Source organism: Tinamus guttatus, unplaced genomic scaffold (genome assembly GCF_059628265.1).
Source record: "Tinamus guttatus ecotype Peru unplaced genomic scaffold, ASM5962826v1 Tinamus_guttatus_pri_ptg000323l, whole genome shotgun sequence".
Classification (NCBI taxonomy): domain Eukaryota; kingdom Metazoa; phylum Chordata; class Aves; order Tinamiformes; family Tinamidae; genus Tinamus; species Tinamus guttatus.
In genome coordinates this window covers 739,741-765,687 of record NW_028288857.1, presented here as the reverse complement: position 1 = coordinate 765,687, position 25,947 = coordinate 739,741, and the positions used below count along the sequence as shown (strand labels likewise).

General features: G+C 40.8%; 2 protein-coding genes across 2 annotated transcripts in view; both read left to right on the top strand.

The window, feature by feature from the left end:
• The window catches only part of LOC104565898 (polycystin-1-like protein 2), a 34,946-nt gene extending 17,108 nt beyond the window's left edge, over window positions 1-17,838 (top strand). The window contains 27 exon segments of the mRNA XM_088529106.1: window positions 413-595; window positions 1,085-1,209; window positions 2,004-2,130; window positions 3,158-3,292; window positions 3,564-3,789; window positions 4,210-4,403; window positions 4,826-5,056; window positions 5,782-5,883; window positions 6,095-6,273; window positions 6,465-6,611; window positions 7,093-7,376; window positions 7,379-7,421; window positions 7,423-7,663; window positions 8,199-8,415; window positions 9,092-9,317; window positions 10,084-10,315; window positions 10,735-10,831; window positions 11,372-11,512; window positions 12,119-12,304; window positions 13,225-13,552; window positions 13,816-13,949; window positions 14,399-14,526; window positions 14,917-15,077; window positions 15,577-15,787; window positions 16,217-16,318; window positions 16,878-17,009; window positions 17,728-17,838. Coding sequence (XP_088385232.1) covers window positions 413-595; window positions 1,085-1,209; window positions 2,004-2,130; window positions 3,158-3,292; window positions 3,564-3,789; window positions 4,210-4,403; window positions 4,826-5,056; window positions 5,782-5,883; window positions 6,095-6,273; window positions 6,465-6,611; window positions 7,093-7,376; window positions 7,379-7,421; window positions 7,423-7,663; window positions 8,199-8,415; window positions 9,092-9,317; window positions 10,084-10,315; window positions 10,735-10,831; window positions 11,372-11,512; window positions 12,119-12,304; window positions 13,225-13,552; window positions 13,816-13,949; window positions 14,399-14,526; window positions 14,917-15,077; window positions 15,577-15,787; window positions 16,217-16,318; window positions 16,878-17,009; window positions 17,728-17,838 — 4,623 coding nt within the window.
• Window positions 17,839-18,117: 279 nt separating this feature from the next.
• On the top strand, window positions 18,118-24,712 carry GCSH (glycine cleavage system protein H). The gene is made up of 5 exons (XM_088529054.1): window positions 18,118-18,256; window positions 21,737-21,816; window positions 22,606-22,669; window positions 23,856-23,987; window positions 24,583-24,712. The coding sequence occupies exons 1-5, from the start codon at window positions 18,118-18,120 to the stop codon at window positions 24,678-24,680; spliced, it is 513 nt and encodes a 170-aa protein (XP_088385180.1). The 3' UTR covers window positions 24,681-24,712.
• Window positions 24,713-25,947: the final 1,235 nt, after the last annotated feature.

Genomic DNA, 25,947 nt, shown 5'->3' with positions numbered 1-25,947 from the left:
ATAAATAATATTGATATGCACTTGACAAGAGAGTTGTATTTTTTGGACCAAAATTTCAGCACCAAACAAAATAACCTTATTTATTACATTACTGTAAGATGTAAACCATATCTCGGCCCAGTGTTTTATAGATAAGCTTCCTTCACATATTATTCCTCTTTACGGATTGCATCTGCAGAGGCAGGCTTGACTTTTCAGATTGTATTACATGATAGTATACCATCTTTAATACCTCATCTTTACTGGTGTTTGAGAAGCACAAATGATTATAATTAAAACAGCTTTGACCACAAATAGTCCTAACAGATTACTTCTGGTGTAATGTTCAGTAAGAGCCTTAATGAGATCATGTGTCACTTCTGTCATTTGTAGCACCAATACACATAAACTGTTTGGCTTTTTTCCCATGCAGGTAGAAGCCAGCAACACTCTAAAAGACGTCAGTGCTTCCTTGCTTACTGTAAACACAGAGGACAGCAGAGATGATCAGAAGAGAAAGGATGCAGCCAACTACCTATTTAATGCAGTTAGCAATGTGCTTAAAGCTTCTGTACAAAACAGAGATGTGAATACTTCAGTGCTCGAGGCAGAACAGGTAATTTTGGTTTGGTTGCTCCAGTTCCTAGTGGACTGTGTACGAACCTTTTCCATGCTTCAGAGGGCTTTTAAGAGTTCTGCTGCCTCTTGTATTTTTAAACTGACATTGGGTAATGTTTCTTGCAACATCATGGTGGAGTTAAATTGAGTATCAGAGTAAACTTCTCCCCAGTTAGACCTGTTAGACTGAACAGTCTGCTGTTGAAAATGCAAGAAACCTCTTTGGATTTTATACATTTAAAGCTGAACAGGCCAGAGCGCTGGAGAACACAAGATCAGTTTAAGGCATCTAATGGGTAACAAGCTGACTGATCGTGATAGGATATTTTCCAGTTGTGATTCTACCTGCACTGTTCAAGGTAGCCACAGATACTGAATATTCACTATTGTTTCCACTACTCACACACATAAGGTTAAAGCAAATAATGTGCAGCTTGCTGATTCTAAAGAGCTTTATTACAAGTTTCTTCCTCTAATCCTTTTTCAGAGTTCAGTGTCACTCCAGCTCTTGAATACAGTTGAAAATCTACAGAGTGCCCTTCTGTTTGGGAAAGAACCAGATGATGAACCAATGGTCCTTACCACTCCTTCTGCCACAATGTATATTAACAGGTACAAGTAATACTGCTTCAGTGATGGCCTTGTGCCTAAATGCCTGATAGCTGCTCAGATGTTTCCCAAATATTCTTTATATTATTCATTAAATGGAGCCCCACAAAGATTGTAGCATAATGACATTTCAGCAGTACATTGAAGCTGTAATTATTGACTGCAAAAACAGCTTTGACTCCAATTAACTTCAGTAAAGCTATCTTAGAAATTCTCCTGCCATCTCGTGTCATATCTGACCAGAGAAGAACTTACTACTATTCCTGCATGAGACAGTAGCCACTTACCTATGAAAGCATGAAAAACTCATGTTATGCTAGTGAAGGTTTTTCTTCCTTTTACAAGTTGTCATTACTGACATATTACATAGAATTGTAACCAGCCTGGCAGGAGCAAACATAGCTGTGAGCAGCCTGACAAGCATTATCCTATAATCTTTCCTAAACTGTTCACCTAGAACTTGATTCTCAACTACATTCAACTGCACATAAAAAGAGCTCCTTCATAGAGACTAAGTACATCTTTCACATAAATACACCTAATTGGGTAAGATTTAAAATCCAGATATGCCAATTCTATCTCTTTTTTGATGATCCTGTGCTGATACTTTGTGGAGTACTACATCAGGGACAGATAATATATTAAGCATTTACTGGCAGAACTAGAAATAATTTATTAGACAAGTTATACTTATGAAGTGAGGAAGCATTTTCTCTAAATATAAAGTCTATATTATTAATGCTTTTCTTCCCTGTCTTTGTTTTGTTTTGCTTGTGTCTAACTGTAACTGTGGACAGATTACAAACAGAGAGCATGGACGGGACATCCATTAATGTCTCCAATTCCAGCTCTGCCAGCTTTACTCTCCCACCTGCTTCCTCCCTCAGCATTGCAGGAGTTGATGATGAAACAGTGGATATAAGGGCAAGTGAACAGCTGTTACCTGATTTTATCTGAGCTGCAATTTATTTTCTTAATCCAGTGGTTTTAGAATCCCTTCACGAACACAAAACCACATAAGTCAGCCCTCCAGTTATGCCAATAGATTCATTTGATTTTTTTTTTCCACCAAAGTCTTCATCTTTCTTAATTACATGAGGTTGGTTCAATAAGCTGATGGGGACTGAAAACCTAAATTCCTCATCCCTTTAACCCCTCATATACATGTCTGGTTCATACTTTCATGGTGAGAGAAAGTGATGGAATCAATAACTTTAAATCCACTTGCCATTTGTTCACATCTATTTCTCCAAGAGGATACAACAGCTCCAAGTCCATACCACCATCAAACCCAACAAACAGCGCCCAGATAGAAATGAATTGGTTCGAGGTCGGCAGATCCTGCAGGAGACAAAAGGCCTGCAAGTCTCCTGATAACCCACATCCCTCATCTCAATCGGATGCTGTTTTCTTTTCCTCAGAACAACAGATTGTATATTATTTTTATAATGAATTTTCTAAGGGTCTCTCAGATTGATTTACCACTCTAAAATGCCTACATGCACCTGTAAAATACAGTGTTTTTTTGCTGTGCCTTGCCTTTTCCAGCTCTGGTAAGACATGTCCAGATCCTATTGAATTCAGTGGAAAGACACCCCTTGTCTTACCTGAGTGTTAGGAGAGGCTCCTTTCATTGTACCACCAACTCAGACATGCTCTGCATGCAATCATAATAGATTTTAGTTCCTAGCTTTGAAAGAGTTTCTTCATGAGGCGATTATACAACTGCCTTTTGATGATCTGATATCTAAAAGGCAAAAAGATTACAATGAATGGAAAGCAATAAATATTGATACAGTAAAAATCACTTTTAAGGATTGTGTCTGGTCTACTACAGAGATGACTACTGTTTGAGTCTGAGATCAAGCCTTAGGTATACAGCAATTCAGAATGCAAATGTAATGAAATATTAACAATAACCCAAAGCTGATTGCTAATGTCTTGCTAATAGATGGTGAGCTTTGCAGCAAACCCCTTTTTCTCCAGTGACACCAGTTTTGATATCAGCGGAACAGTGGGAGGTTTAAGTCTTACCGGTCTGGATGGCTTGATCATACCAGTCAGCAATCTCAAAGAAAACATTGAGGTAAACCCCAGACTTTCTATCCCTCTCCCTCTCTTTCCTGTATACTTCCTTTGTTTATGAACTGTCATTTTTGTTATCTTGGGTTTCATTATTATTCTCTAAACGCATTAGAGAAGCCTAGGCAAGCAGCCAGGGTTACTGGCTGCATTTTCCCTATGTTGTGAAACAAACAAACAAACAAAAAGATTCTTTGCCATGTGGCTGATTTGTGCTTATGGATAATAGAAACAAGGTAATTTGCTGTATTCAATATCTTTCTGTCTGAAAACAGATTATGCTACCAAGGCTTTCAGGAAGTCAGGAAGACAGGATTCTTTTGACTTTAGGCAATTTTAGTGCTTTCCAAGTCAATGTCACTTCAGAAAACACATCCATAGTGATCCACCTGGAATCTGAGCAAGATGTTCCACTGATACTCTACTTAGGATACGAATATCGTCCAAACGAAACTAATTATGATATGAAACATCACCTATTCTGTAAGAAGACTACTGCAGGTAAGACAACTTGCTAGTGGGCCTTTTTCACTCATTCATTCGGAACTTATGGGCCCAAAAGACGAAGCCAGATGTACACCCACGATCCACAGCCAGTTAAGGGCACTTAGTACAGATAATATGAAGTGAAGTTTACAGGGTTAGCACTTGTTATGGGCAACATGAGCCCTGACCATGAGTTTAGGAGTCCAGCTGGAAAGAAATCTCTCAAGGGTGTTTCAGTCTGCCTTGCTTCAGGATCCCCTCTCTAATAGCCAAAGAGTGAACAATGTGCGTTGAACAATGTGCTGCTAAGGATTATTTGATCCCTGTTTGTTTCATTTTGTTCTGTTAATTTATTTGGTTATATGCAATAGAGCCAAATACTTCCAGATTTAACATTTCCTTATATACATTGAAACCAAAATATTTATGTTCAAGGTGAGGAAAACACCTGGGTTCTTAGTCCAGAAGAACTCTTTTTCGGCGAGGGAACTTACTATTTCCTGGTTGTGCTAGATATGGGAATGGATTCTACACTCAATGACAGGCTAACTATAGCTGTCACTTGCTTTGCATCCCGCTGCGTATTTTGGGATGAGCACCAGGGGAAATGGAGTAGCTATGGATGCCATGTAAGTAAAGAGAAATAAAACATTATATTATACATTTTAAAACAACCCCTTTTGACCACAGCACTGTAGAAAAATAACAGATTTGAACTCAGACCATAAAATAAGTTCATTTTGAAATGTTTTTAAAAATTCAAGAAGTAAAATTTTCAAAAAGTAAAAAAGTGCAATGTAAAATGACATTTCTACTACTTTCTTGGAATGTGCTTCCATATAAGAAGATACAAATAAGAAGAACCATTCTGACATGTATAATAATGCATATTTCTGACCAGATACTAGAATTAATATTACCTGTTGGAATTTGAGCACTTTTCCCCACTAACTGATCAATCTTAGCAATCTCTGCAGTTTCCTCGGTAAGTTTGAATACTTTGAAACCAAATGTCCAGAATGTTTTATCAGGAAACTCTTCTGGTTTTCAGGTAGGACCAAAAACAAATCCTAGAAGCACACAGTGCCTCTGCAACCACCTGACCTTCTTTGGGAGCTCCTTCTTTGTCATACCCAATGCCATTGATGTTAGCAAAACTGTGGAGCTATTTGGTACTTTCGTGGACAACCCTGTGGTGGTGACGACTGTAGGATGCATCTTTCTGGTGTATGTGCTTGTAGTTATTTGGGCTCGAAGGAAAGACATCCAGGATGATGCCAAAGTAAGTCTTCAGAAAAAGACTGAATGTATTTAGGTCAAATCCTGCTTTGCCTGGCCCTTCCTGTGGAGAACATGTCATTCCAAGCATTTAGGACACAGTAGCCCATCCTTCTGTAAGCTGAAGCCCCTAAGTGAAAAGTGATGCAAGAGCTAGTGTGGATGTTACAAGAGTCATTCTCAGCACATTCCTTAGAATATTCATATATGGCATCCCTTGCACATTCCTTAGAATATTCATAAATCTTCAGCTATCAGGGAGTTATTGCTAAACTTTGAAAATGAAACTATAATAAAATCAAATTTTGTTTAACATTCAGAGTGCCCACACTGCTCATTTCTGCGTCCTTCTGCCTACCCTATTTCTAGGTATAACTTAAAATAGTGGAAAATCTTAACAGAAGTGAAAAGGATTATTTTATTTACATTTTCTTAAAAAAAAAACAGCTTTGAAGTTTTTTTTTCATTTTTTACTGAAAAAAGCCTTCTGGGAAACACAGTGGGTTTTTTGGGGGGTTTTTTGCCCTTTTTTGTGCCAAATGTCATTAACCATCCTAAAACTGTTTTGATAGGAAGTCTTCAACCAACCCTACTCCCTTCCCTTTTACTCTATGTTTCCTGGTAAGTATGTACGCACTGTTTGCAAGATGACAAATTCCTACGCACAGCGACAAGGCAGCCGTACCTAGAGAACTACTAACGCGCTGCTCGTGTTATGTCGCTCTGCAGGTGAAAATCACAGTCCTGGAAGACAACGACCCCTTGGCTCAGTATCGGTATCTTGTGACCGTGTTTACAGGACACCGCCGCGGGGCCGCCACAACCTCCAAGGTACTGGAGCAACTGTGCACTAATGCCATTTATGTATGCACTTATACAGCCTGATGAATAACGAAGCGCCAGGGACTAGTAAACAGGGTGGCTCAAATGCAGCTTCTAAGCCAGAAAGTCCTTAAATTTGAAGAAGCCAGAGTATGTTGGAGGAATAATCACACAGAATTCCAATACGTGCAGGTCTTCAGCCTGTCCCTCTGTTCTCCAGGTGACTCTCACCCTCTACGGCCTGGAAGGAGAGAGTGAGCCACACCATCTAAGCGACCCCGACACACCAGTCTTTGAGCGCGGGGGAGTGGATGTTTTCCTGCTCTGCACTCTCTTCCCTCTTGGAGAACTGCGGAGTATTAGACTATGGCATGATAATTCAGGACACAGTCCGTCCTGGTAAGTGTATGCTGGAAAACATTAAAGATGCACTTTTTTTATATAACGATAACATTTTTCCTTTCCTAGCGCATAACAATCATCCTCTTCACAATTCTGGAAAGGAAGGAAGTGTTAGTTTCTTTCTTTTTTTTTTTTAACGGATGAATAGGACGAATCATAATCTAAACTGCTCTACAATTTTCCTGCAGGTATGTGAATCGTGTATTGGTCCATGACCTGGCATGGGACCAGAAATGGTACTTCCTCTGTAACTCTTGGCTAGCCGTTGATATTGGAGAGTGTGTCCTCGATAAAGTGTTCCCAGTAGCTACAGAACAAGACATGAAGCAGTTCAGGTAAATACTGCTGCTTTATAGACCTTTGAGCCCTTAGGAGCCTGAAAAGCGAGTGTGCAAAAATACAAAACCACTGGGTCAAAATGAAAATAAAGGATGCCCTTCACTGATTTCAAAGAACTCTGGACAAGGATTGTTACCTAAATGGCAATACCATAGTGGAAATGCTAGTATTAAAAGGGGATAGTCTAACAAGATCTACAAAAACTCAACCTTATCTTCCCTTATATTTAATGTCTCTGAAAAATTGTACAGAAACTGTTTATGGTTAGCTATTCCTCCATGGCATGGCCAAAAGAAAAGGACATAAGGAGTTATGACTATTCAATGCCAATCAAGCCATGAGATGTGGTAATTTCTCATAGTTACTATTTCTTCTGATAGTGCCTAGAGGCACCAACAGGTTAGCACCCCAAACTGCAGCTTTATTCTTCCTTCTGTTTCCTAAGCATCCTCTTGATTTTCATCTCCTCCTTCCCAGCAATTTGTTTTTCATGAAGACTTCCAAGGGTTTCCAAGATGGACACATCTGGTACTCAGTTTTCAGCCGCTCCCCACGAAGCTCCTTCACACGAGCCCAGCGCGTGTCATGCTGCTTCTCACTGCTGCTCTGCACCATGCTGACGAGCATCATGTTCTGGGGAGTGCCAAAGGATCCCGCAGAGCAGAAAATGGATTTGGGTAATAATCCTAATCCTGGCTTGGGCAGGGAAAAAGAGAGACAGCAGAATACAGAAGCAGGACAGTTGAACAAATGGGATTTTTCATAAGAGATCTGATGGTTCATGGGGTTATTCTCACTCCTCCTCTCTCTGATCCTGACAGGTAAGATCGAGTTCACCTGGCAGGAGGTGATGATCGGCTTCGAGAGCTCTCTCCTCATGTTCCCCATCAACCTGCTCATTGTGCAGATCTTCAGGAACACCCGATCCCGGCCAGCCACACAGGGGAGAGAGAAGAAGCCAGGGAAGTGCGGCCGCGTATCGCCAAGCCTGCCTCCCGCCCGGCCCGTCACCCAGGCTGGCCGCCTCACTCCAGAGGCTGTGACAAAGGCAAGTCCCCAGGGCTGCTCTGCACTGCCCTCTGCCGCCACGCACCACCCAAGAGCAAGAATCTCCCCGGTCAGATGCCCTTCGGGTTGCCCGCAATTACCCACCAAGCACAGACTGGGGCAAAGCGCCAGGTAAAGCATCCACATGGCCAGGGAGGGAGGACCTGGCCAGGGGCATCCACCTTCAGGGCACATTCTACCTGCAGGGGAGCTCTGACTGCAGCAAGATCTGCCTGTGCACATCGCAGGTCCTTGCACGACTGTGTGGGACCCAGATCACTGTGCTCAAGTGGTTACAAGCAAAGAGTGAGGAGGTTAGTGGAGATAAAAATGTATCAAAGTCTTCCTCGGCTTAGGTCATCAGTCAGTTTTGCATCCTGAAAGCTGCCGTGCTGAGCTCTTCGGAATCAGCCTGTCACATCCAGGCCCACCCTGGAGATGTTAGCAACCTGTACACTCCCAAGCAGTGACGCCTTCAAATCACAGCAGGTTTACACACTGCAGAGTCACTGCCATGCTGCTGCTGTCTTTTCTAGGACATAAGGAGAATTGTCAGCTCCCTGTTTAAAGCCCTGAAGACTCCATCACTCACCTCGGTATCAGACCTTGGGAAAGCAACTAACATCAACACACTTTTGGCACTGGTTGAGGACATCATCTGCCAGCAGAATAGAGCTGGACACGAGTTTTATGATGACAGTAAAAAGAAGGATGACCCTATAATTCTCACAATAGGTGCTGTGGATATGCAAGGTAATGTGACACAATGTGACAGCCCTGCTGAAACCTGTGTAATGAACATGGTAATGACCATAGGATATGATGATCCAAGCTCTTCTTATATTCTCTCTTAAAGGCAATTCAATTAAAACACCGTGAAATCTATTTCCTATGCTGTGGAATGAAATATTAGGTACCAGCCTGGCTTGGGAGAAGGATCAGTATCTAACAGCATCAAGGCTCTCTAATATGAGCTGCTTTACATCATTTTGTCCCTTGTTTTGTTCTTGCTAACCAAGAACAAAACCAATCTTTTCAGTCTGATTCTTATCTTAGGTGTTGATTTACTTTAAATTAAACAATAATAGACGAGTGAACAATCTCACTGGTTTCATTAAGACTTGAATTTGGCTTTTCCAGTGAGCCTACAAGTTGCATGGACAGGCAAAAATAAAGTAGGACTCAGTATCATCTGACTTTTTTATTAAGGTGTTAGGACCTCTGCCTTACCAAATTCCCTCCTGGTATGTCCAACTTCCTTGCAGAAGAGCATTAAAACTCCATAACTGAAGTTGCACGTATATGTCCCTTCAAATGTTACTGTGCATTGTCACACTGCTGATCTTGGGCTCCAACTCTGTTGCTTTTTGTACTGAATGCTATTTTAATCTATGGCTAGGTATGCTGATTTTTTTCTCTTTAATTGCAGAAAAAAGAAGCCCAACTCCAGAGAAGGGAGTGTGTGAGCGGCTGAAACACAGTGACTACAATCGCTGCTTGTACGTGCAGCTCCAGCACGTGGAGATGGAGCTGGAACTACTGGGGCCCCACAAGTTTCAGGTGCCTCAGAGTTACACACAGGCTGTTCGGCAGGTTCAGCACATGAAGAACCTCCTGGAGAGCCAGATCTGCTCCTCAGCATCCAGCAGTGAGAGGTAACCTAGTTCACATCCAATTTTCAGTAAAATAAATTCAGATCATGAACTCCAAATCGGCCAGGATGATGGAGCCCAAAGTAATTACTGCATAGCACTTGCTGGGTAAGCATTATTATAGCCGTAGAAGCTTATTATTATACTATAGTACAAGCAAATCAGAATTTCAGTGCATTAGGTACTGCACACAAAAGACAGGTCATTACTCTCTGTCATTTTTGCCTCCAAATTGAGTGCTACAGTTTAGTGCTGCATTATAGCAAAATACTCAAGACAATCACTGAGATCCAAAGCCTCAGGGGAGTCGATAAAAACATATGGATAAAGAAAAAATAGTGAGCAGACAAAAATATCTCAGAAAAAGTATGATCATTAAGTTAGAAATATTGAAAACAACACCAATAACTATGTCTCTGGTTTTTATGGTGATCACAAGGGATATATCCAGCAGCGAAAATGCACTCATGTGTTTAATTCTGTCAGCATTTCAACTCAAAGTTCAATTATGCATGAATTAAGCATGTAATACACCCATCATACTTGTTTGCATTTTAGCTCTTGTCCACAGACTTTCCCATATTTTTGCTCTCTGTATCTTTTGCTATCCATATATCCTGTATAACTGCATTAGTTAAAATAATTTAAAATATTTTGTTTGAGATTTTAAATTGTAATATGTTGCATACTACACCTGAAGTCTGTGTTTTGTTCATCACCTTCTATTCCACTGCAGAACTATTTTTTTATCTTCTGCTTGACTCTCCAGGTGGTCCCTTACTCCAAGTTTCTCCAGGGATGGCAAGAAAGGCCCTTCTTCCAAGGGGCTGCCCTGGTGGTTTGTGTTCATTGCATGGTTCCTTGTTGCAGCCACCAGTGGTGTATCCGGCTTCTTTACTATGCTCTACGGGCTGCATTATGGCAAGGAGAACTCCATCAAGTGGCTCATCTCCATGGCCATTTCCTTCTTTGAAAGTCTTTTCATCACACAGCCCTTAAAGGTGAGATCCAAGTGCAACTGCTGGCTAATAACTCATTCTACCATCACCTCATGAAGAGTGTTGGGTGTTTTAAATAACCACAGCACTTAAAAACAAAAAAAAAATCCTTGGCCTTAAAACAAGAGCTAGATTACAGCGTTGTACTGTCTTCTGCTTGCATTCCTTTAGTTTCGTCTCCCCTTCTTTTGCCAGAATTTGATAGAGGATAAAGTTTCTGACCAGGGAAAATGGCAAAAGTGTTCAGTGAGCTGGACTGTGTGCACTGTTGTCTTGTTCACGTGCTTGTGCTACAAAAGAGCAACACAAAACACAATTCTCCTGCCTGGTCTGGGTACCTGCATTCAAAGGGATCCAGATCAGAACGTGAGGTTCTTTATGTGGAACAGGTATGCAGTGAGTCAAAAGCTAATTCTTTCCAGGTGCTGGGATTTGCTGCTTTTTTTGCTCTGGTTCTGAAGAAGGTGGAGCAGGAGGATGAAGAAAATACAGCCATTGATGGGTCTTTATGTGCCCCAGGTGTGTGAAATGATTAAAGATAGTGAAGTGTTCTCTGGTATTTTGGACTGTTTTATGCACAAATACATGACCTATAGGTCAACTCAGGAATTCACCACTTATTTTTGTATATATAGAAACCTTACTGCAATGAAGAGGAAAATGACCAGTATATGTCTAGATGGGATAAATTTTGCAGAGTACTTAATAAGAACGATTCCAAGATAAAAAACATAAAGGAGAAAGAGTGTTGTTCAACAGTTTTCTCCCTGATCAGTCTCAAACTCTGAGTATGTCTGTTTTGAGATATCTTTCTTCCTGTTACCCATCTTTCCTGAGCAACAGGAAGAGAGAGATACCCAGGCTAGACCCTGAACCTGCTTTAATGGTTGGTGGGCTGCTTCCCTCACCATTGTTACCTTACCCTACTGATGGTTTAAGTCATGTCCCCTCTCTTTGTAAGAGAAGGCATTAAAATTTCCTTACAGTGGCAAAATAAGAGAAAAGCAAGACACAGTGGATCTACTGAATGATTCTAGGTTTTCCTGTTCTCACTCGCAGGTGATTCAAATCCTCTCTTTGGAGCCAGACGGGACAGCAGAAGCAACATCTACCAGCCACCTCCTGCATCAGATGTTGAGAAAATGAAAATCAACTGCATGAAGGAGCAAAAAGCATTTGCCCTCATCAGAGAAATCCTGGGTATTATCCATCAATAATTTATCATCTGGCTTTATTCATATCGATATTTTGCCACAGTAAAAATGTTCTCTGGAGTTTGAAAAAAGAAAAAAAAAAGTGAATTTTTAGCTTTCTGCTAGTCATGTGGGCTCAGTGCAATTTGAGCTGAGGGGAAATAAAAGTGCAACTACAAAAATGTGACGGGCTAATGAAAATTAGAAGGGGCAAAAGGAGGAGGTCAGTGCTTAAAGTAAGTTGGAATCAAAACAGCAATTGGAGGACATCTTTCTAAGAGCAAAGATTTTCTACAGGTGACTAACACTTCAGTCTTGCTTACTCTAAAAGCCGCAGAAAACAAAACTTGAATTTCACTTGAAGAAAGTGAGATGTTCCATCTCACTTCTTCATGCTAGTTCCATTCAGAGCCTCCATTGCTGTTGATGTTCAGTCAGCCTTCCCACTTATTTTCTTGATCACTACTCATATTCCAAATGTGATAAACTTCAGCACTTTCAAGCAGCTTGTGTAAATTCATTAGCAGTGGTTAGAGTCTTTCAAGGCAGCTCTTTAAGCAGTAGCAGTTATTATTCTGGGCTCACATGTGCTGTCTCTTCTTGTCTTTTCCAGCCTATCTGGGATTTTTGTGGATGCTGCTATTGGTTGCCTATGGACAGAGAGATCCCAATTCCTACTACTTAAACAAGCACATTGAGAACAGCTTTACAGATGGATTCCAGGATATCTATAGTTACCAGGATTTTTTCACATGGGCAAGAACTACCTTAGTCAAAAATCTTTACGGCTCATACAAAGGTGCAGCCACTGCGTTCCTATCCAATTGTTTGAGCTTCAGCTGAAACTTTATCTTTTATACTTACCTCTGTCTTGAACATGCAGATTACATTGGAGGAGGGGATTATGAGTGTACAAGGCTACTGTGGATTTATTCATCTTAGTAAACAACAAAAATCAGTGTGTAATTCTACACTGTCTAACCATGATGTGCGTAGTTGAAGGGCTGCAATACATTGTGCGCTGAAACACAATAACCAAATTAATCTCTGATTCCGCCAGCCTGACCAGGTTTAATTTAACCTGATATTTTAGGTTTGATATAATCCAAGTTTGGTATTGTAATTTTACATTTTTTACATTTTACTCATTGCAGATATTAAGATATATGCCTCCTAGCTCACATGAGCTTCTTTTTGCATTAGAAAAAGAATGGTAGGTAGATGGCACTATAAAGCTTTTCTTCAGGAGAGCTATTAGTGTCATGGCTTAGGTTCATGCAGGCAGATTTCCTAACATCGCTGTGTTTCTATCTAGCCAGTACTAAGTGCAGCCCACTTTCCAGCTCACATTTTACAGCCAATATTAAAATGCATTAGCAGATGGGCACAGGCCTCCTGCGCAGCCAGATGAATGCAGGCTGCACCCAGTTGTTTTGCTGAGTGACTCTAAATGGGCAAATTTGCTCCTGCAGCTCTCAGTTTCCTTCTCTATAAAGTACAGATTGATAATTATACTGCACTCTGTGGATGGAACTACAGACGTTACATGAGAACTCAGTTCAAACTGGGACAAGGGCTTTATTTTCACAAGAATTTTGCTTACAGTGTTGTGGATTTTTTTTTAAACCGAAGCTATGCCAAAACAATAAATGATACAAAAAATTATTAGTAGGAGTTTTGTCATACTGCCAGTACTGCTCATTTCCATGTCCTGTTCAGGATTCATTACAGATGGCAATTCCAAGCTAGTGGGTAGTGCCCGAATTCGACAAGTAAGAGTGAAAGGAGACACATGCCCCATTGCTGCCAAGCTCCAGCAGGCGATTCGGGAATGCCGTGCCCCGTACACCTTCCAAACTGAAGACACCTTAGGTTACGGGGAACACTGGAACGCTTCAGCTTTCCACAACTCCTCTGACTTGAGCTCAGCGTGGCAGTATCAGAGTCAGGCCCAACTAAGAGGGCACCCAATCTGGGGCAAACTTGCCGTCTACCGGGGAGGAGGATACGTGGTTCACCTGGGGACAGATCCTCAGAACGCCTCCAGGTACCATGTGCATGCAAGTAAATTATAAGTGAAGCTGTTGTGGTGGGAATGCTGCTCTTTCCCCTACATTATTTAGGATTAATTTCAGGCAGCATCCTGAGTTTTCCCACTGAGGATTTGCCCGGCTATTGTAGATATTATTGTGATGGCTTCAATGTAATTTATGTTCTTAACATGTTGCTCTGTATTAGGAAATAACTCCTCTGTGTAATACTGTTTCTCTCCCGTATGGGTTAGATGACCAGCTATATGTTTTTCGGCAGAATTCTCCAGTACCTTTTCACCAATGTCTGGCTAGATGCCTTTACAAGAGCAGTGTTCGTTGAATTTACAGTCTACAACGCCAACGTGAATCTTTTCTGCATTATAAGTCTGATGTTTGAAACAAATGCTCTAGGTGAGAGCCTTTTTGAACTTACACGTTTCAGAAGACAGCAGGCAATGCAGCTACACATGGCATAGTTACATGTTGTCAGTGCTTTCCAGGTTCTTTATTCAGTAAACAGAAGCGTGTTAATAATGCTAATAATGGCAGAATCAATAAAAAAAAATATACAAACCATTTAGAGGTTGATGTAGATATAATACTTACGGAGTGCCACAGTAACATAGACCATAATAGCTCACGTTTGCTCATGCTGTAGCCATCTGTTGCTGAAGAAAGCACAGTACTGAAACTTAATCTCTAAAATGTACACGATAGGAACTGGAAAATGTTAGTTCCTAATTATTTCAGCTAATCAATGCAGTATAAAGACAAAAAAGCAAAAATAAGTTTTTTTTCATTTGAATGAAAACAGAAAGACCTAACTATCAGAATACTGAGATAAATACTGTTATTTTTAGGAGCCTTCTTCACAAGTGCAGAGCTGCAAAGCATCCGGCTTTACCCATATACCAATAGTCTCCATATCTTCGTCATTGCAGCAGAAGTGATTTATTTCTTCTTTATTCTCTACTACATGGTAGTACAGGTGAGATCCAAGGGGTACTTCTGGTGCCAGGTATCGTATTGCTTCTGTTCTGATCTCATTTACAAATGCATTTGCAGTGGGTAATACACAAATTATTTCTCAGGCCCGTACTTAACTTTAGTGGTGCTGCTGCTGACTTGTCCCCATGGAATCTGAATCAGACACTGTGTCTTTATGCATTTTTATATAAATTTAAATTTTATAAAATTAAATATTTTACTTGGCAGGAATGGTTCTTTTGAGAAAAAAAGAAAAGATAAATCAGTGCAAGACATAGTTACATGGATGTGCAGTAGTCTGTTTTACTGCAGAAGGGACAGCCCTAATCCTTAGAGGTGCATTTTATAATATGGAATTGGAGATGGAAAGAGTGCAAAACTGTTTTCACAGGGAAAACTTATGAAGAGTCTGAAATGGAGATATTTCCAGAGCAAGTGGAATCTCCTGGAGCTGGCCATTATAGCGATTAGCTGGAGTGCCCTGTCCGTGTTTGTGAAGCGGACAATCCTAGGGACCCGAGACATCAGCTACTACCAGGAGCACAAAGAGGAGTAAGTGTTACTGCTAGCTAGCCCGTCCCCTGGCAGTGCTGCTAATGCAGAAACTTGTTTCATACAGAATAGAAATAATATCGTTTTAAAAAATATGGTTGAACAAGAAAGAAATGAAAGAATCACAGAATAATGTAGGCAGGAAGGGACCTTTTCAGGTGTCTGGTACAATCTTTTGCTTTGGCGTTAGATCGGGGCCTCCTTTGGTTGTGTTTTAAGTATCTCCAAACACAAAGACTATCTGAAAATCAGCAGCATTTCAGTTATATCCTTGACCCTCTCTCAGCTCCGGCTAATGCTGATATAAAACTGCCATGTCCTGCTGACTTTTTGTGCACATGCAGCAGGGAGCGCAGAAAGGAACATTCAGGCAAGAGCTCAAGTCAGCCCTAGGCTGAAACCACGTCTAGAGGGACTGACTTTTCCAGTGTAGTTCTTCATGCAGTTCAAAGGCATCTATGTGCATTGTTTAATAAATCTTTTCTTTTTTCCTAAACAGATCTGTAAGCTTTAATGAAACAGCAACAGCTGATGCAGTGCTGGGTTACCTGATTGCTTTCTTAGTACTTCTGTCCACAGTAAAACTGTGGCATCTGCTGAGGCTCAACCCCAAACTCAACCTGATCACTTCAACCCTACGCAGGGCCTGGGGTGATATCTCTGGGTTCATCACTGTTATTGCAATCATGTTCCTGGCCTATTCCATTGCCGTGAGTATCACTGTGGTTTCTGTTGTCTGCACTCTGCACCCGCATTGAATGATTTGTTCCTGAATAGTGAAAGCAATGCAGGTTTGAAATGCAAAACTAAACAAAGCTGTCTGTCTAAATCCTAGGTTAGCAGCTTGATGGCTGCAATGTACTGCTTGAACTCTGATTCTTTGGTGCAAGTGAAAGACAAGCTAAAACATCCACCTGCCTGTTCTTTGCAAATTGAAATTTAGTATGTGCAACAGTAGCCTCTTTTACGGTCTTGTCAGGTGTTTTCCCCGCTTGTATACCAAAACCAAGCCAGAACCAAAACCCTTCACAGGGCTCCAGTGATAAACAAGGAGAGCTTTCTCCAAATATAGCAGTTACTAGCTGCGTTTGCAGCAAGTACTCTGATTATGGTGCTAGATATGTTTTCTTTCCCTGCAGACAAACCTGATATTTGGCTGGAAGCTCGACTCTTACAAAACTCTCTTCGATTCGGCAGAGACAATGGTCAGTCTTCAGCTGGGAATCTTCAACTATGAGGAGGTACCATCTCTAACTTGGAGAAGTTCATTATTTGTGTCATTAGCATCTCAGATGATAATAATGCTGGCAAATAGAAAGACTTTCAATTGGTGGTAGGCAAGAATCTAAGTTTGCAAATTCTAAAACCTTTTAAAGCAGACATCCTTTCTCATCGAGAAAAGGAAAGGACATTGGATGAAATATAGCTCATATCCCATTGCAAACATGAGTGTACTCATAATGAACTAGGTAAACGCATACAGAGATTTCATCTATACTTTCATAGCTACTTGCACATGAAATCTTCACACCATTATATTGACACGAATATATAAAAAATAAATAAATTGCCCATATTTATAGACCAAAGAAAAAGTCATCATTTTGATCAAAGTATGAAAATGACCAAAGGAGAAAAAAAATGACTGTACATTTATATAAATACAACATGTATATAAAATAATCTACTAGCCGCAAAGATTTTCAAACTGGCAAACTCCTTTTTTGAGTGTTAAGCTGCTTCTGTGTATATCCTTTTGTCATAACCAAAATATGATGCTCTGCCTTATTAATACTGCAGGTCTTGGACTACAATCCAATTCTAGGCTCCTTCTTAATTGGCTCCTGCATCATTTTCATGACATTTGTGGTGCTGAATTTGTTCATTTCGGTGATCCTGGTTGCCTTCAGCGAGGAGCAGAAGCATTACCAGGTGGGTTCACACAGGCTCTTCTGCTGTTCTTTAACCTCCTGGTGCAGAGCTTACTGGTCACTTAGCTGTTCCACATCTGATGAACACAGGTACACTCTGTCCTGCTCTTGAGAAGTCAACATTTCAGCACAAAGAGCACTTCAGATACTGCAGATTCACACTGCCCATTCCCATTTAGATGACTCTGCTCAGAGTTAGTACCAAAACTTATTCGTAGTCTATATTATGTTCACATACTAAATGCAGGAAAATGAAACAAAGCCTTGGGCTTGTGTCCTAGCTTCATCAAACTCAGTGCCATGCCAAAACTCCAAGTGTCTTCATGAGGACAATACAGCTCTTTTTAAAAATATCTCTTTAAGCATCTGACATATTCAAGCTATTGATAGCATGGTATGAAATCCAGCCTAGTGATACCACCAGTCATATGGAGGGTAACCTAGCTATCTCCAGGCTTTGGTGGCAGGATTCCCACAGGCTTTGACAGAGCGAAATTTCTTCTGTTTCATATGTGCTCACCTACAGACTATCAGGGACATTTGTCTGATAAAAATACCATCGTGGTGTTCTGCTTCAGCAGATATTCACTCTCTGCCTTGAGTCACACTTGGTTCACTTCATGCCAAGTGCAGAGCTTCTCTTGAGACTTGCTCCAGCTTGAGCAGAGACTGTGGGTTTCTGGTGCCCTAGTAACTTATTTCTGTTGTAATTCTTCCAGGCTTCCGAAGAAGAGGAGATTGTTGATCTAATGCTAATGAAGCTCTTCAGTTTCTTTGGGGTTAAATGCAAGAAGGATGAGAAGCCGGTCACTAATGATCAACAGGACTAACGTGAAAAACAACTTGGGAACTGCAATGAAAAACCGCTTTGTTCACAGCTGAAGGAGCTTAGGCAACGGCAGCTGATCCTTAAAAAGTAGCCTTAGACTATAAGCTTCTAGCCACGACGCTGCGCCCTTGGAGCAATACCGTCCTGCTGTTACCGTGTGCACGAGCTCACGCTACAATAAACGGCCGCCCCCACGCGCCTCCCACGCGTCTGTCTTTAGTGGAGCGCGGGCAGCGCCGGGGCCGTCCCGGAGCGCGGGCCCCGCCCCGCCGCGGCAAAGATGGCGTGCGGAGCGGTGCGGCGGCTCGGGCCCGCGCTGGCGCCGCGCCTCTGGCCGCCCGCGCTGCGGCCGCTGCGGCCGGCGGCGCCGCGGGGCCCCGCGGCCCGGAGCCTGGCGAGCAGCTCGCTGGTGCTCGCGGGTGAGTGCGGCGGAGCGGCGGGTGCGGGCCCCGCGGGGGCCGCCGCCTGCGGGGCTCGGGGCGGGACGGGGCCGCGCTGGGGGCGCAGCCGGTGCTGCTGCTGCCGGGGCCGCGGCCTGCGCTTCTCTGCTAACCTCTAATTGACTAACGCGCGTCGGACCCTTGTAACGGGGCCGGAGCTCTTAAGGGACTGTGCTGTCCTGAGTGCGTGTCCCATAACGTTTGAACACCCACCTGCCAGGCGCTGCGGGGATGGGCAGCGCCCCGTGACAAGAGTCTATCCAGGAGCGCCGTTTAGCTGCCCTGCGCAGATGGCGTACGCGTAGCAGGCCGCGTTGGAGCTGTTGGAGCTCCGCGGAGCTGTTCTGTGCTTGCCCCAAGGTTACTGCAGAGCCACCACGCGACCGTGAATCGCTGCTCGGGCCGCGGGCACTCGGCCGGTTCATCCCGGCCGGCGGACGCTGGCTGTGTGGGAGCTGGAGCGCAGCCTCGCAAGATGGCTGAGCCCCTGCGCCGGATCCCACGGCCGAAAGCGGCAATTGCTCTTTCCCTGCCTTCCGTAGCGCGGTTTCTCCTGTCCCTTGCTTTGGCGCTGATGCTCCTCCAATTCCTTATGCCGTGAGAAGCTGGTTTGTTCCCCTGAAATGCCAGAAAACTGACCTCGTTGCCATGCTGCAGTCCTAGCTGCTCCGGCTGCTGCTGCCTTCCATTGTGCGCCCCTGTCCCCTCTTGGCCCCAGCCAGGACCTTCACTGAGCAACCTGGGAGCTTTTCCTTGCCTTCGTGTGCTCAAACAGCGCTTGTGCTGTTGATGATGTGCCCCGAATCCCTCAACAAGAGAGGCAAAAACGTGCAGACATCAAGGACAGGCTGGATTAGGCTGGCAGGAAATCTGTGTCGGGTTTTCAGGGCCTTGGGCCTGTTCGCATCGGTGGGTCAGTCTGATGAGTGCCCCTGCAGCATAGCTGCACTAGTATTAAGGCAGAAGATAGACCCTTGCACTGGCGCATTTTTGCATTTATGCGGTTAATTCTGACAGTAACTCCTTGATTTGAATGAAGGCAAATCTGAAAAGAGAATCCATTGTACTCCAGACAACAGAAGTACAAAGGAGAAGGGAGGGCTGGAGGAGAGACATATACTATTAAAGCACTGTCTACTACTGAGAGTAAGTCATTTCTTTTCTTTCAGATAGCCTTTAACCTAGTCTCCTGCAGCCTTTGCAAATGAAAGAAACAATATTTCTATTGGTCATTATTTGCAAATCAGATAAATCAAGAGCTAAACTTTTCTTCATTACTGTAACTGTTTAATATGCCCATCATTCGTTTTATAGATATGACTTAAAGATAACATAAATCATACCTTGGTTTTGGCAGAGAGGAAACATTTTTGTATGCCTGTTTGTAGAAGTGTGAGTTTTCCTTCACTCTTCAGGCATATCTTTATAAAATATTTAATAGAGGCAGACTACATTAAATAATACCTGAAGTTTAGAATGCACTAGTTAGACTCAAAACAAGTCATGAAGTTCATGAGTAAATTCAGCTGCTTTTCTGAAAAATAATAGTTACAGAAAAAACTTGGTATGCTCTGACATCTCATATTCATTCAGACTGATTTAGCTAATGTGCCGATTGCATAAATTCAAAGTTCAAATTTTGAGATCACCTATTAACTCTCATTTGGCCTTGGATTTATTTACAGTACATGTTACGTGGTTAGAATTTTTCTTATGTGCTGTCCTGACAGCCTGCTTTGTTATAAATTCGACCTGCAGAATCTGTTCTTCTCTTTTCTAATCTTGAATCCTATTTAGTATTATTATTCTACATAAAAATGTACTATCTAGCTTCTTTGTGGCATACATAACATTAGTGTTCAGTTTGGGTTTGAAATGTGTCTGTTCTCATGGTTCATTACTTATTTCCAGTGACATTCCTATTATCCATGGATTTAATGTCTTGACCTAAAATGATTTACAAGATATGTGATTTCTCCTGTTCATTAGAATATGTCCTGAGAAATATATGTAGGTTTAAATAATGCTAGCTGCCACTTTTTCTGATTGATACTGTGTTGAAAAATGAGCATGCAAAATATTTTGTAAAATGTCCTGAAAAGGACATACACAATTGTCTATATTTGCATTGTGCTATGTAGGTCTAGAAAACTCAGGCCATTTTAAAATAAACAATTTTAGAAGTTCCTATTCAGAAGCTAATGAGAGGGTCACAACAATTAAAACATTTCAAAACATTACTGATTTAAAGTGGAAACATTTTAACAGGACTATAGCAAGCACTTCTGCTTTCCTTCATGCACAAGCTTACAAAATAAGCAAGGCTTTGTCAGGTTTTGTTTCTCTAAAGGAGCTTAGGAGTGAAGGCCAAGAGGGGAATTTTGGAACCCGAAGGAAGGTCCAGCAGCACTGATGTGTCACTAATCACACAGGATTAAAACACAGTTCAAGAAGCTCTCCAGGTTCAGGAACACCCCTTGTCTACTTAGACAAATGCAAGAAGTGAATATTAAAAAGAAGAAAAGTGAAAAGAGAGAATCTTAGTGGAATTGCTGCAAGTGAGAAAAGAACAAAGCGGGCTGAAAATTCTTAGAGTGAGAAAAGTTCTATGCCAAGTGAGGGAAGACAAGTGTGTTTCAGTTAGCTGTCTTGAAGTTCATCCATATGGCTTTATAGAATGAGGTGCTTTCAATAATAAAAGCTGTCATGACTCTTACAGACCTAAATTATATGCAAAACTGTGAGATTGTCACAAGGGTCTGAAAAGACAGGGGTCTTTAAATTTCAAGAACAACATTAGTTATTCTGAGTTGTTTTATAGTAGCAGCATTAGCAGAGAGCAAATTTTCTTAGGTAAAAGTTACCTGTGTAAGTGGCCTAATATTAATTTGGCCTAATTTTACAAAGATCTGGGGCAACATTGAACAGGGAGGGCAGTCAACTAACTGCTTCAAATAGCTAGGCTGCAACTCTTCCCTGCAACTCATGGATATATTTAAATACACAGTACCTTGAATGAGATGTTGGAATGGTCATGTTTTTCCAGCATGTCATTAATGCTGTCCTTGCAAAGTGGTTGGTGGAAATAATTACCGAACAGGTTGGAAAAAGTCATCAGGGAGATGTGCAACTGCAAGTAAAGTGCACACGTGCACTTTTGACTTACACTTCTGTGAACTCAAACTACTCTTTTTGCACCTTTACTGATGACACAGGAGCTGTTAATGCTATCAGCAATAGCCGTAGAGTTTCTGTTGTGCTGCTGCAGATGTTGTGAATGGAACAAAGTGCTTCTGTAATTTGCACTGTTATCTTAAGTATTTTCCAGGAAAAACAGATAAAAAACTAACCTCATAAATAATAATAATAAGGCAGGTTTTAACCCCGCAAATGTATTATTGTATTCTAAGCAAGCACCATGTCACATACTTCTGAAATACCAAGTTTGTTTCGTTTTAGCCCGCAAATTCACAGACAAGCATGAGTGGATATCAGTTGAAAATGGTATTGGAACAGTAGGAATCAGCAATTTTGCACAGGTATTGATTTTTTTTTCCCCTCCTCCTAAACCAAGCCTGCAATATTTACTTATACATACCCACTCTTGTCCTTGCTCTTTGGATGGATACTTTTTAAAAAATTATTATCATTCTACTTGTGTATTGTATAGACTGAGATTTTGGACTTAGAGCTGTAACACTGTTTGTAAAGTTGATGCTGTTTCAGCAAACTCTGATAAATTCTTAATCACTCGGATCAAGCCTATGGAGAGCTGAACTTGATGAGAAACTGAATAGTTCAGCTGAATTTAAAACCTCTTTTATCACTTGAGTTTTACTGGGCTTTTAAAGCACATGATTATACAAAGAAGTTGACATGTATTTTTGAGGCCAAATTCCCCTTGAACTTGAATATGCTGCAACTCCTCTGGCTAAAGAACAATTACGAATAGAACTACAGTGTGCCACATATATTTCTTAAGCCAAGACAGTGGTAGTCAGTTTCTTTAAGGAGATCAGCAGATATTTTTCTCAGCCTGCCTGAAATAAACTGTATCAGCTTTATGGTTATTAATACTGTTATAGATAAACAACAGTTGGGCATTTGGGGCATTGTCTTCGTTGCTTTTAAAAATATATAAATTTAAGAAGTGATTTGCATTATGAATGTTTAACCCTTAGAAAGATTGAGAGCTAAATTGGGAGACAAGAGGCAAGAAAGGGAGAGAGAAAAATTGTTTATTTCCTTCATTCTGAAGTTACTGTATCAAATATCTCCCACATACAGTTTCTTAATGTATGTTTTGATTCACTTGTTTTTCTTTTAAGGAAGCATTAGGAGATGTTGTTTATTGTAGTCTTCCAGAAGTTGGGACCAAGCTGAATAAACATGGTAAGTTTAGCTATAGTTTCTAATGAAATAATTATAATACCCCACTCAGCGTTTGCAAAGCAGTGTTTTATGAATTAACCTTTATGTTTATTAGTAACATTATATATCTTCTGGATACAAAATTAACTCAGGTATTTCTAAGATAGACAACATCTTTCAGACTCTGTAAGATAAAACTAAACAAATCCTAGGCTGCTTGTACTAGCAGAGACTACCTTTTAAACTGTGAAGGCATCTAATTAAAAAACAAATATTTGAAATACATATTTGTAATAATTCTATTTGTACTCTGTTTTTAAAATCCACTTATTTTTATGTTTTGATTTGAACTTCTTGATAGGGCTTAGGCTTAGCTGTAATTCTGCAACCATGCACTTCACGGTTTGCAATGTAAAAAACAATTGATATTAAGCTCTATTTTTTTTTGTGAACATACAAACTCAGTAATTTCTGCTATCAACTGTAATTATAGGTTGTTCTACCCATTAGCAACTTGGAAACTGCTCCCAGAAGATGTTCTCTCACTCCCTGTGCTTATGCCTAGGTGTCTTCTGACAGCTCCATGTTCTTACAGCCCGTTTTGTTTCTCTGTGGTTTAGAGTTACTCAGACTACTGTTGCCCCAGGCATCGTTTTCATAACTGCATATAAAAATAAAAAAAATGAAAGGGCAGTGGGATGGTTCCAGAGTGGTGCTCCTGAACACTAATGTGTGTGTTTCCAGTGAGTGCAAATGTAACGTTTGAGAGTGCTTCCAAAATAAAAATCGAGACTCCTAGACTATGGCTGTATCTGTTCTGTAGAGAAAACTTTAAGTGGAACACAGAAAGCCTATTTAGACCTGTTGCAGCAAGAACTGGAGGCAGCTCTGTCTAATGCCATCCCATATCATGCTGTTGGCTTTAACTAAAGGACTAGCCAAATATAATGCATATCCATCCATTCTGTAGTAGCCAGATGCTACTGCAAGTTCCCTAGAATAACTGAGGAGCAAAAACTTCAGATTTAGTACTTCTGATTGTTGTCCTAATACTGAAGACTTCAGCCTCTTTTCAGCCAGAAAGTTTTCAAGTTCAGTGTAAAGGCACTTCTTTCATTGGCCAGATCACCATCAGAATATCTATCTACAAACAGAAATCATTATGTATATTCCTCCTAGGAGCATTAAATCATATTCTGTATTTTAGATGAGTTTGGAGCCCTGGAAAGTGTGAAAGCTGCTAGTGAACTCTATTCTCCTCTCACCGGGGAAGTGACTGAAATTAACGCTGCCCTTGCAGAGAATCCAGGGCTCGTCAATAAATCTTGTTATCAAGATGGTAAGATGTGATTTTTATCTTTCAATAGAGAATACCACCTGGATCTTAAGAGTGTTTCTTGCTGTCACAGATAGATGGGAGATTTTTAATTCTACGGATTCAATGGTGTGTAGGCTTAAGATAGAATGTACTGAATATAGTTCAAGTCCAGTAAAATAGCATGAAGGCATTCTTGGTGTCTTGTCTTTGCTGTCAACTTCTTTGCAGTGTTTTCTTTTCAGACATAAATTGAAGTTGAATTTAAATTTTTCTTTAATTTTTTTCCCTTCATTGCATTTCTTTTTTTTTTTTTTTTTTTTTTTTTTAATCCTGTAACAGCTCAGGGTATTCAGACTTTACTCTCTCTAAATAGCCTTTCTTTAATGTTACTGACAGAGACAGTACTGCTTGGGATAGCTAGTCTAACTCAGGCTATTTCTTAAGAGTGTGCATACAATGTATCTAAATGCTGTTTGCTGGCACAAGACCTTGCAGTGCTTCTATGTCTACCAGGGAGCATTTTGCTAGGGGGTAACATGAATGTCTCTATTGTAGGATATTGGCAACTCTTTTTTGTTTGTTTTTCTTTTTTTGTTCTCTAATTTCTTAACTACAGGTTGGCTTATCAAGATGACTGTGGAAAACCCCACTGAACTGGATGAACTGATGAGTGAAGACGCCTATGAGAAATACATAAAATCCATTGAGGAGTGAGCTGGAATACTGAAATAAACCTGTACAAAATATTTCAGTGTAACTTGTCATAAATCAATGGAGAAAATCCAGTTTTGGCAACCTGAAAAATACATCACATATACAAGACAAATAATTGCAGTACTAAAATGTTTAGTATCTGCAAACCACCTGGGGCTTTTCCTTATTTTAATTTGCCTGATTTTTCTAACTTTGAGACTTCCAATATATGCTATTTTTTTGGAAAGAAAAGAAATAGATTTGTTAAAATAGGTATGTCCCAAGTGTCATTTGACAATCAAGTTTAGTATATCAGAGCCTTAGTACATTAATATGGTAACACTGTAATAGACACATGACTTATTTTGTATCGTGGACTACATCTTTACCTGAAATATTTTTCTATCACTCCTATGATAGTGGAAAAGCAGCGTCTCCCTAACCTCCCAGTTACATTTGTCTAGATAATACCAAAAGAGAGAAGGTATGCAAGCTACCTCTCTGCAGGATTTTTATGTATTTGCCTTCTTTACAGAACTAGAATCCTGTATGTGTTCCTTCTTCATTTATTACCTTATAAAATAGTTATGCCCTTACAAAAGGTACAGTCCTTGTCTTTTGACTTACTTTTTTAGTATACAAAAATCACGCAATGATACAATTTATCAGGGCTCTCAAGTGGATTGTTTAGGACATATTTCTTGTCTGGACTAAGCAAGAACTATGTACGTCACGAGTAATTTAGAAATTTTACATCTTAAGCCTAGCAATTGTGGTGATCTCAGCAGATACTCTAAAAAACTGTGTTATCAGTAATACTTCAGCATATAATTTGTTTCCTAGGAACAAGTAGGCGCTCTGCTGTTATAAGGATATAATGGGAATGAACTGGAACTTTTATTTCCTAAACCAGTAAACTAAAGCAGCGGACTACATTAGGCTTAACATTTAATGGATTCACAAACGTGCATTCAGAGTTGATGCGACATCTAAGGGCAAGGCTGAGTTTTGCAGGCCAGGATTTGGGGAAAATGTACAGGTGAAACAGTTCTACACTGAAGCTTTTTTTCCCCCATCCAATTTTACAGTAGTGGTTTGAAGCTAATCACAAAACAGCAGGAATTACAACCAAGCATATTTAACTTGATGCTATTTAATCCATGTAAGATGATGAAAGTATAATTACAATTCCTCTGGCAGTTTTTGAAACTGCAGCCCTTCTGGATGGGCTGAAATGCATTGCAGGCTTTTCAGAAACCTCTATTGAAAACTCTCTAACATATAAAAA